We start from the raw sequence: 11,509 nt of genomic DNA, 5'->3' as shown, positions 1-11,509 counted from the left end.
TCGGATATATGTTGTGGTTAAAGGATTGATGTGGCGTATTTTTGGTCTGTCAAGTAATAACTGGACTGAAATATGTACAAATTGATCATATATGGTAGGGTTCGTATTGTGTGAATTTCAAGAACGTGATAATTTAGATCATTTGATGCGATGTCAAGGTAGTCTGTGGGCTGATAAAAAATTTGAATTAGTTTAGCGTTAAATTATTGTGTTTCTTGATAACGAACATTATTTTGTAATTGAAGGGTTTTGGTGTGGTCTTGAAATGAATTGGAAGGATAATAAATGTAGTTTGTCTTGGTAAAGTAATGCTCTTCCAACACTAAACAAATGTTTATTTATTTTTCTTTCTACCCTCTCTTTCTATTGAGGTCATTTCTAACTGTCTTAAGGGTGATATTGTGTTGATTTAATATCGTGTTGAAAAAGTTTTGCACTTGTGTAGAATTTGTTTAAAGAATAACACCTCATTGTTTTGGGGTTATTTTGTGTCTAAAAAATACTTTTCCTAACTACAATCAGAATTTGGCTCAATTTAAACTACTGATTTTGTCATGTTTGTCTAACCAAAGCCCAACATACGTTGCATACTGTTAGAAACAATTCAAATGTAACCAAACTATAACTTTATCAATACTCCCAATGCTGCAAAGTACTCTCTGTACCACCACAGTTTGTTGTTCACATATCACTTCTCACTCTATGCAACAAGTTACTTTTCTATTCATCGACATAATATTTCTCTTGTGCCAGCTTCTCCCAACACGCAACCTTTTCAACTTTTCATCTCCTTTTAGATTTTTGAAAAATTTAAATGTGCTATTACTTTCCCTATCTCTCTCCAAATGTCTTTTCCTGCTTATTTGTAAGTTACATTCAGATGTTGATGTAAAAAAGTTATCTTGCCATTCCAATTTTTTTTTAAATCTTATCTCAAACCCATTTTCTACAAACTTTCTCTCCTACAAACTCATTTTCTGCAAAATATCTCTCCTACAACTAACATGCTTTAATTTTTTCAATTTCTTCTAATCAAGAATCTTCCTCCATACCCATACTTTTTCATCATTTTTCCCAAAAATAAAATAATATTTCTTTCTCTTACTCACTTTAGACCTTATAAAATGCAAACATTAAACCATATATTATCAGACAAAAGAATGATGAATATGAGATGCAGATCTTCATGTATATTATTGACAACTGGCTGAGGAGAGAAGAAAATTGGAGTTTTTTTGAGCTTGTTGTTGAAGAAGGATGGAGATAGATGAAGATAAGATTAATTTTTCTGGGTTTGTTCTTAATAAAGCATATTGGGTTTTTTTGGGTATGTTATTGATGATGGATAAAGAACACTTAAGATTTGGTCATTTTCTGGATATGTTCTTGATGAAGAATGAGAGAATGAACATTGTTGAAGATTTGGTTGTTAGTTGAGTTTTGTTCTTGAAGATGTATAATGTTGAGATTTTTTTTTATCATTAAATTGATTTTATGTTTACTACTATTAATGCTAATATTTCTTTATAGTTCTATTTACCAACTAATAAAGGTGAGTCAATGTTATAATATTTATAATAATTACCTTTTAATATTGTTACAGGGTGCATATTATTATAATTTATTACATATGATTGTTGATTGGTGGTTTTTACATGTTTATTTGTCAGTTAGTTCAGTTACCTTTCCTTTATATTGTCAAGCATTTTACTTCATTCTTCTACATTTTATGCTTTGGTTGTGTAATTTACTGTTTGCAAGCTTAAAGGAATAAATCGAGACAAATATGCGAAAAAGTACAAAAAGTAGAGTTTCGAAGGAAGTGAAAAATCATGCTACATGAGGCTTGACACGACCACCCGTGTCACCTGAAACTGACCGTGTTAGGATGAAGTGTGGCCAAGAAAATGCAACTGAGATGAAAGTCAGGGGGCTGATACGGCCTTTGTTAGCAAGTGTGAGATCTGGAAATTTTCAGCATGTTTCTCGTCGTGACAGGCATGAAGTATTTTGAGCATAAGTAGAGCTTCGTAACTTGAAATGACGCGGTTCTGGTGGAAAGAGTTTGCTAACAAAATGGGCTACAGCTTTGATGAAGAACTCAAAGCCAAATTTGGATGTTAAGGGCTGACACGGGCCGTGTTACATGACACAGGCACCCGTGTCAGGAGGCCTGAGAAAAAAAATCAACTTTAAGATGACAGAAGTCTGAAACGGGTGCCCGTGTAGGCTGACACGGCCCGTGTCAGCATGTGACACTGATTTTATGATTTTTTCATATTTTCCATGGTTTAAGTTGTGGGGGCATTTTGGGTACTTCTAACCGACCTAAGTGAATGTGTGCTATTTAATTGAGTTTTAAAGAAGAATGAAGGCATCATTTGGCACACGAAGAAATATACGATTGAGGAGTGAAGCTTATGCAATTGGAGAAGAACGGAGAACTCTCATGAGCGGAAGCAATTAAAGATCAAAGTTCATCATCCATATTGTAATGTCTTTATTTAATATTTTTGTAATTTCTTTAGATGATATGAGTAGCTAAACCCCCTAATGCTAGGGGGTGTCCTTGATTAACATTTGTGATGATTTTGAATTCCGAATTTCAATAATATATGTATCTTTCATGTTCAATTTGATGGTATAATGTTTTTAAAGTTGTCCTCGTCGGACCAATAGGATTGATGTATGACTAGCAATTAGAATTGACGTCCATTATTAGGGTTTTTATACCATTATATATAGTAGATATTTCCTAGGAATAGGGATACCCTATAGTAACCAGAACGTTCTTGATAACTTAATTGCTTAATTTCATCATAATTCGCTCAAGAATTAAGATTTAGGATGAATGATTAAAGGTTGCTCGCTAAGGAATTAGGGGTAAACATTCTTGAGAATCGGTAATTGAATGATTGATAAGTTGTAATTGAGATAAGGATTCGGAGTTGTTACATGTTAATGCACACACCTACCCTGGCATGTTACTAATATTTGGCCAAATACATCTTTTACTTTTATTTGCACTTGAATTGATAATTTCCAAACCAAAAATCCCCAAGGCTTTTTGTTTAATTGAATTGAAACATAACTCTATTTTGATACGCAGTCCTTGAGATTGACAATCGGGGAATTTCCCCTTTATTACTACAGAGGCAAAATAGTACACTTGCTATTTTACCGATCAGGTTTTTGGCGTCGTTGCCAGGGAGTGCTGAAATAGAGTTTTGAGTTTAGTTCGAATAAAATTTTGTTGCTATGCAACCAAAATTTTTATTTTCTGCACATTTTTTATAAATTATTCCTCATTCTAATAATTGTCTAATCTGTTTATGCGAGGTAAGGCCTCAGCTGAATTTCTTTTTTAAGCAAAAATTGAAAGAACTTTGCACGCAAGGCGCAGAAAAGCTCGTCTGGGCAAACTGGAGAGAAGAACTTTCACTGGAAAGATCAATGAAGATGCCAACAAAAATATGCAAAGATTTCTAACTATGAGCACTACTCTCAAGATTGATGGGCACACAGATGAAGCAAAAAAGTTACGAATGTATCCGTTCACATTAGTGGAAGAAGCGGAAGAGTGGTGCTATTCTCTCCCAGCGGGCAGCATTACATCATGGGAAGATATGGAAAAGGCGTTCTTAAATGAGTATTTCCCAACATCGATATTATTGAGAAAGAGGTACGAAATCTTGAACTTCAAGTAGAAGGAGGGCGAGCCTTTGGGAGATGCCTACAAAAGATTCAAAAGAATTCTGGTGGCATGCCCCACTCATAATATGGACAATACTGAACAAATGCAGGTGTTTGTCAATGGGCTTAGAATAAAAACAAAGCAGTTAATTGATACAGCGACTGGTGGTTCAACTAATTTCCCAACAGCCTCCAGTATTATCAAGATCATTGAAGCAATAGCTGCGAATGAGCATTTGGAGTTGTATGACAAGTGTACTAGCAAGCCTGAAGGAGTCATTGATCTGAAGCTGGAGACTTCTAAAATTCGAGTTGAAGATGCAATAGCTGCAGAAGTTGAAAAGAAATTGAAGGCTATGAATATAGGGACACAACAAGTTGCTAAAGTTCAACTAACTCAGACTGTTAACCGACTCTATAATGGAAGGGATACAGGTGTCAAAGAGAATGAGGAGTATCTTTTGGAGGAAACAAAAGGCATTAATTGTGTTACTTTAAATTCGGAAAAAGTTGTTCTACAACATGAGAAAGTCAGCACATCTAATAGTATTTCAATCAATAATTCTAGTAACGTAGCCTGCACTATAAAGTCAGCTATAAGAAACACGTTGGTCAACAAGGTGAATAATAGCTTTGGCCCAGGTGGCATTTTCATTAATAATAACAGGGCACAAGGGAAGTTTTACCCAAATGAATTTGGGCATGGTAATGGGCCTGGGTCTTCTTCAGTGAAAGATATTGGGCCAGGAATTAGAGGTAACCCAAATAACAATTTCCAAAATGATCCAGACGACAATTTCTTTGATTACGCCCAGAGTAAGGAGAATGACATTTTGTAAATCAAAGAGTGCCACAACGACTTCTCGTTTGTTGAACAGTGTGCGAGGGTGAAAAATTATAAGAAGGTAAGGAAGAAAATGAGAGAAATCCTTGATCTCGGGGTGAAGGTGGAAGACTTCATTTATCCAGTCGAAAATCATATTTCCTCCACTCAGGAAACTTACCTTCCTCTATCAGTTTCTTTTCCTTTTTTGGTTAAGAAGAATTTTCTATCTGCTGGTTTACCTATGCCGTGTGAGTCCCTTACACATTTCGATATCATAAATTGTAACACTAGGCTAGCAAATGGAGTACTGGGCATAGCTTTTGAGGGGTTATGGAAATCTATGAATAGGTTGGGTATTGCGGTTACTTCAAAGGAGTTTGATCCGATCGCTATAATTGGGGAGCTAGAGAAACGTGACCACAGGGCGGAGAAGACTTCAAAGGTGATAAAAAAAGACTACCCATGATAATTTTTTCCTTAAAAATTAGAGGAGGGGGAAGTAGAGTTAAGAGAAAGAGGGCCGGCTTTCACATTCAAAGAGGGGATGTGGATGTTAGTTTCTTACAAGAGACTAAACTTAGAGGCCTGGAGGAGGACATAGTCAAGGAGATGTGGGGCGATGAGAAGGTTGAGTTTTCTAATATGGATGCAGTAGAGGCTTCAGGAGGTATCCTGATCATGTGGAAAAGGGACTTATTCTCTCTATTGCATAGTTTTAGAGGAGAAGGATTCATGGGTATGTGTGTGGAGAAGAATGGAAAAATGATCTATTTAGTCAATGTATACGCCTCTTGCGACAACACAATTAGAAAAAGAACTTGGAAGAAGCCCATAGAGTGCAAACAGAATTACCCGCAAGGTTCCTGGTGCATTGGGGGGATTTTAATTTCATTTCCACACAAGAGGAAAGGGTGGGAATATCCATCAGAAGTTACAAGAAGGATATTGGCCAATTCAAAGAGTTCATCGAAGAGTTGAATTTAGTGGACCTTCCTACCATAGGCGGAAAATTCACTTGGTTCAATAGCAATGGTAAATCAATGAGTAGGATCGACATGTTTTTACTATCGGAGAGTTTTATTGAAGATGGAAAGTAGCAGTGCAATCCATCGGTGCAAGAGACATTTCCGATCATGCCTCGATCTGGATTAAAGACCATAGAAAGGATTAGGGCCCAAAACCTTTTAAGTTTAACAATTCTTGGATTAAGCACAACAAGTTTTCCAAGTTTGTGGAGGAGGAATGGCTCAAGATAAATGTGAAATGGAGGGGAGATTATTGTATAGTTGAAAATTTGAAAGCTTTGTAGGGTAGACTTTCTTGGTGGAACAAAGTCGTCTTTGAGTGGATCGATCTCAACATCAACATCACCAATGACGAGATGCAATTCTTAGATAACCAATTTTCTCTTTTTGCAGGTAACATTCCGAAGGAGGTGGTTAGGAAGAGGTCTAAGGCGGAAGAAGTTTTTTTGGACAATCTCAATAAGAAAGAAGTATTGCTTAGATTAAAATCTAGACAACTTTGGCTTGCCGAAGGAGATTACAACACTTGTTTCTACCATAACTCGTTAAGAGGTAGAAAGGGTAGAAATTCATTGTGTTCATTAGAGACCAACGGAGGGAGATTGAAGGAGGTTCTAGATATCAAAGAGGCTATTTGCAAACACTTTAATGATTTCTTTAAGGAGGATGAGTTGTGCAGACCGGATTGTAAGGAGCTTAACTTGAAATCTTTATCATCTTCCGAGAGTCTGAAGCTTGAGAGTCTGTTTTCTGAAGGGGGGGGGGGGGAGGAAGCTATTTGGGCTGGTGATGGGAACAAGAGTCCCGGTCCGGACGGGTACTCGTTAGAGTTCTTCAAAAGATTTTGGTTGCTTTTTAAAGACAATTTACTAAGGTTTTTCTCTGATTTCTACAACAAAGGAAAGATTGTGAAATCTATCACATCCTCTTTTATTGCTTTGATTCCCAAAAACAAGAATCCGTAAGATTTGTCCGAGTATAGGCCCATTTGCTTGGTGGGGAGTCTATACAAAATCATTACTAAGATGCTGGAAGCAAGAATCAAAAGGGTCATAGGTAATTTAGTCTCTCCTAACCAAACTACGTTTGTTCCGGGAAGAAATATGTTGGATGGCGTTTTGTTGGTAAACAAGATTCATGATTGGGCCAAGAGAAAGTAGAAGAGTTGTCTCCTTCTAAAGGTAGATTTTGAGAAGGCGTACGACTCCATTTCGTGGAATTAGCTTAGATTTGTGATGAAGAAATGGGGTTTGGTGCGAATTGGATGGGTTGGATGGAAGCTTGCATTTTTACGAGGCATATGTACGTCCTTGTGAATGGGAGCGCCACTAGAGACTTCAAGGCCTAAAAGAGTTTGCGCCAAGGAGACCTGTTGTCCTTGTTTCTCTTTGTTTTAGCTATGGAAGTTCTAACTTCTTTAGTTAGAAAATCGGTTGACTTGGGTGACTTCAAACCTTTCAAGTATGGTGAAGAGGAGTTTGTGGATATCTTACAATTCGCGGATGACACGGTGATGCTTGGACAAGCGTCAAATGACAACCTTTGTAGTATGAAAGTTTTATTGAGAGGTTTCAAACTAATCTCGGGTTTGAAAATCAATTTCTCCAAAAGCAACGTTTTCGGTGTTAACATAGGAGATTGGCTTATGAATTCGGCTACTACTTCTCTTGCTTGTAAGAAAGGTAGCATTCTGTTTTCCTTCCTTGGTATAGTGGTTGGAGAGAATCCTAGAAGGAAGAAGGTGTGGAAGAAGTCAATTGACAACATAAAGAATAGATTATCATCGTGGAAGGGTATAAATGTTTCGATTGGTGGTAGGGTGATGCTCATCAATGTGGTCCTTAATGCTATTCCTTCCTTCACCTTTTCGTTTTATAAGGCACCGACCAAAGTGTTAAAAGAAATCAAAGGGCTTCAAAGCAATTTTTTGTGGAGTGGGAACATAAATAAAGCCGAAGGAGAAGGGGGGGATTGGGAGTTAGAGATGTTGAAGAATTTAACAAAGTGCTTCTTCTAAAGCGGAAATGGAGGTTTCTTAAGGAGGATAAAGCCATATGGAGTAGGTTTTTAGGGCTCTGATACCACAACATAAAATTAAATGTGTTAGATTCTAGTGGGGAAGCTCTTAATTCTGACAATTCTATTTGGTGGCGAGACGTTATTTCAAACAACGTAAAGGTGGATACAAGTGAAGACGGATTCAATAGTTACGTTCAATGTATAGTCAAAAAAGAGAATAACACTTTATTTTGGCAAAGCATTTGGTTGGGAGATCAAACGCGCCGTAACATGCTCCCAAATTTGTTTGATCTAACAACCAAAAAGCTCTGTACTGTTGCTGATATAGTGGCGTGGGAGAACGGTATTTTCACTTGGCAACTGACACTGCTGTTTGGGTCAGTTATTAATTTGGTACCCGATATTGTTGTTGGTTCTGTTTTGGCACAGTGGCAGCATTTGCAGGAGCTGTTGCATACTATTATTCTATATCGGGTAGCTGAAGACGATTTCGTGTGGAGGCAGCAAAACGATGGAGAGTTCTCGGTTGCGAGTGTCTGGATATGATATCCAAAACGAAGGAGACAGCATGGCAGCCAGCTACGATTAGGAGACTGAACATCATGTGGAAGACAAAGATCCCGCTCAAGATTAGAATTTTCGCCTGGAGGATGCTGATTTCCAGACTTCCTTCGAAGGATATGCTGTCACGAAGAAGTATGATCAATATCTCCATCAACCAAAACTGTGTTCTTTGTGATTGTCAAGAGGAGTCTATGAACCATTTATTCTTCATGTGTCAAATATCGAAAGTGATATGGGATAGGATCTATTTATGGATGGGAGACCTAGTAAAGTTATTTTTAGAGGATTTTATGTACTTTGATGCTATTAAAGAGAACGTGAAGAATGCTACTACACGGGAAATCATAAACATTATTTGGCTGGCAACGTTATGGAGTTTATGGATCATGAGAAACGCCATTACTTTTGAGAATGTCTCTTATAGCTTTGAGGCGGTGTGTACTAATGTAATGTTCTTATCTTGGAGATGGTTAGCTAGTAGCAACCACTTGCCTCGGTCTAGTTTTTATGATTGGTATGTGCATATAAGCAAACACTAAACATTATATCTGAATGAGGGTGCAATTATCGTGCATAGATAAAAATCTATGCACCATGAATAGATTATTATGGACCCTTGGATCAACTTGTTAATCTAACGGTGAAAATAAGGCATATATAAGTTGACATATCTAATTGTAATTAACAACACAAATCGTTGCCGTTGGAGAAACCTTCACTCTCTCTCTCTCTCACGACTTTCATCGGAAACCTTCACCATCAGAAATCTCTCGTCGCCGTTGCTGGAAAGACCAACAAAGATCACCCAAATCACGGCAATACTTCGTCTACAAATAGCAGGACCTTCCCCATCACCATCCACAACTATTTCCTTCTTCAAAATCATCTAGGTCAGATTAGGTAAAATTCATTAACTCAATTTCTTTCAATTTTGTTTCAATTTGTGTTTGAGTTACTTTTTAAAAATAGATTATGACACTACATGCATACTAAATTAACACTTTCAATTGTTGAAATTAGAAGTCTGTGAATGTTTATTCTAAATCAATTATTTGAGTAATGTAGAGTAATTTGATTAATTATATTAGGTAATGCATGTTGATATGTAACTTGTAGAGTAATTAGTAGACTAATTTGAGTAATATGTATGAAATATTGAGTAATATGTATTGAGTAATGAATAAAAAATACAGAGAAATGAATAGAAAATAAACCTAATGGACGATACTCCGTGTTTGTTCGATAACTTGTGTCAAAACTGATGAGATCACCAAATAATTCATAGTCTTGTTGCATTATTGCATCTGACTAGAAAATCTAGCTATGTTCTCTTCAGAATCAACTTGGATATCACAGTAGAACGATGGGTTCCTCAAAGCTTCATTTCTAAGATATTCTTGGATAATAGTTGCATCACCAATGACCATTTCTTTTTGTCGAAAAGTGGTGAGAAAGTTCTTTAAATCTTGGAATCAATACCCAAGGTTCTTTGAACCACCAGCTATTTGACGCATAACTAGAAAGGAGGATCTTATAGACATGCCTGCTTTCGAATTTATTATAGCAAGTTTTTTTTAGGCTCACTAATATCTCGAGCTAATCTCGCGTAATGCGAATGCTCGGGTTTATGGATAGGGTGGTTATGAGGAACATTCCATTTGTATATCTGATAACCTTTACTATTGGAATCATACTTCAACAAAATACTAGCTGGGCAACCAGTACTTTCCTCGGGAAGTTCTTCATCTTTTTGAAATTCAATGAAAACAGGAGTATCCGAGTTTTTCTTGTTCTTAGGATCCGCCCGACTCCCATGCTTGAAACAATGCTTGTTACAAACATAACGGACATATTGCACAATGTCAGTTTTTTTGTTACGAGAATCATAGAAGGAGTGCAGATTTCTTCTCAAAGAAAATCCCTTTCCATGAGCGTATTTAGCATAGAAATCCTTGATTGATGAAAGGTCGTGGAAGACAAAATGTTGCCAGGATTCTTTATTTTCATCGGAGTAAGAACCAACATCTTGAGTGACATTTGTGGAAGACGAAATCTCATCCATTAGCAATGCAACCTATGAAATACAAATTACAAATTGAATAATAGGAAGGACAACATGGAAATATATCGACAAAATATTATATATGTTTAATTCTAATAAAGTGAACATATGCATATTCCTCAATCACATATTACACATTAATCAAGCAATTATATACAGTAGTCAAGGTTATTCTATCACTAATTGGAGGTAGCACACATAATATCCAATCAGCATTGCACATTACTCAAAATATATTACACAATACTCAAGGAACCCTAACATTACTCAACCATATTACACATTACTCAATGAATTCTTGCATTACGTAATCACATATTGCCAGAATGAATTATTGCTGGAGGAGGATGTTCTTATTTAGTGGTGAAGGATGGCGACGGTGGTGATTGTGGTGATGTGTTGGGAAGGAAGGATGGCGACGGTGGTGATCGGTGGTGATGTGTTGGGAAGGAAGGATGGCGACGGTGGTGATTTTTATCCATTAGATTAAAAACATGATCCAAGGGCTTATGTAGGCTTATTCATGGTGCATAAGTAAAAGCTTATGCATATTAGCGGAAGCCTTCCTTTTATATCTTAATAAATATGAAGTCTAAGAAAATAACATAGCTCACCCAGCATAAATATTTCAAATTGTTTGATACACTTCTCATGCTTGAGGTATTGTGTATTGGTATTAGCAAAATGTCAAAAAGCAACATTTACAAGCTCGGGTCAATCTCAAATCATATTGATCGAACTCTATTATCTTAGACAAAAATAAAAGTTAGTTAATGGCCATTGTTTATATCAGCATGTTCATATTAACCACCAAATACACTTTGATCTTATATGTCTCGTGCTTGGGGAATTATGTATAAGTATGTCTATTTTCAAATAAAGCCATTAAACCTTAAGTGAAATATCTATCCAAACAGGGTCTCTCTAAACTTGTAGAGGGAACCCTACAATAGATGGTTAGTATATATTCAATCTCAATCAAGGTCGGAGAAGCCTAGGTAAATGCCAAAAATATACAAAATACATAGGTATTTATTGATTTTATTTTACAATAAATCAATTGAAAAATCCCCCAATTTTTCATGAAAACATGATAAAACACATGTAAGAACTTTTAAGAGTGTATTTACAAGTTACTATCACCTTGATTCTTGATTCTTGCAATAGGCATGGGCAAAGTTAGAATTGAACCAAACCAAATTGATTTTCTATTGAGAATAACCAATCGGGTCTTGGTAAAGTAAGAATCAGACCAAACCAGTTCTTTAGTTCGATGAACTATTACTTGAAATTAGATCGAACCAACTTCAAATTAATATG

General features: G+C 36.4%; 1 protein-coding gene across 1 annotated transcript; it reads right to left on the bottom strand.

Annotated features, from left to right (window-relative positions):
- Positions 1 to 9,685: 9,685 nt before the first annotated feature.
- Positions 9,686 to 10,412, bottom strand: LOC131604577 (uncharacterized). The gene is made up of 2 exons (XM_058877011.1): positions 10,347 to 10,412; positions 9,686 to 10,201 (listed from the first exon to the last, which is right to left on the bottom strand). The coding sequence occupies exons 1-2, from the start codon at positions 10,410 to 10,412 to the stop codon at positions 9,686 to 9,688; spliced, it is 582 nt and encodes a 193-aa protein (XP_058732994.1).
- Between the last annotated feature and the right edge of the window lie 1,097 nt (positions 10,413 to 11,509).

Source organism: Vicia villosa, linkage group LG5 (genome assembly GCF_029867415.1).
Source record: "Vicia villosa cultivar HV-30 ecotype Madison, WI linkage group LG5, Vvil1.0, whole genome shotgun sequence".
Lineage (NCBI taxonomy): Eukaryota > Viridiplantae > Streptophyta > Magnoliopsida > Fabales > Fabaceae > Vicia > Vicia villosa.
This window is presented reverse-complemented; position numbering and strand designations above follow the sequence as displayed.

Excerpts from the sequence above, each read along its gene's own strand:
- LOC131604577 (XM_058877011.1), bottom strand. The coding sequence starts at position 10,412 with ATGTGCAATGCTGATTGGATATTATGTGTGCTACCTCCAATTAGTGAT. Across the intron at positions 10,202-10,346 it reads ATAGAATAACCTTGACTACT|GTTGCATTGCTAATGGATGA; the intron begins GTATATAATTGC and ends TGTATTTCATAG.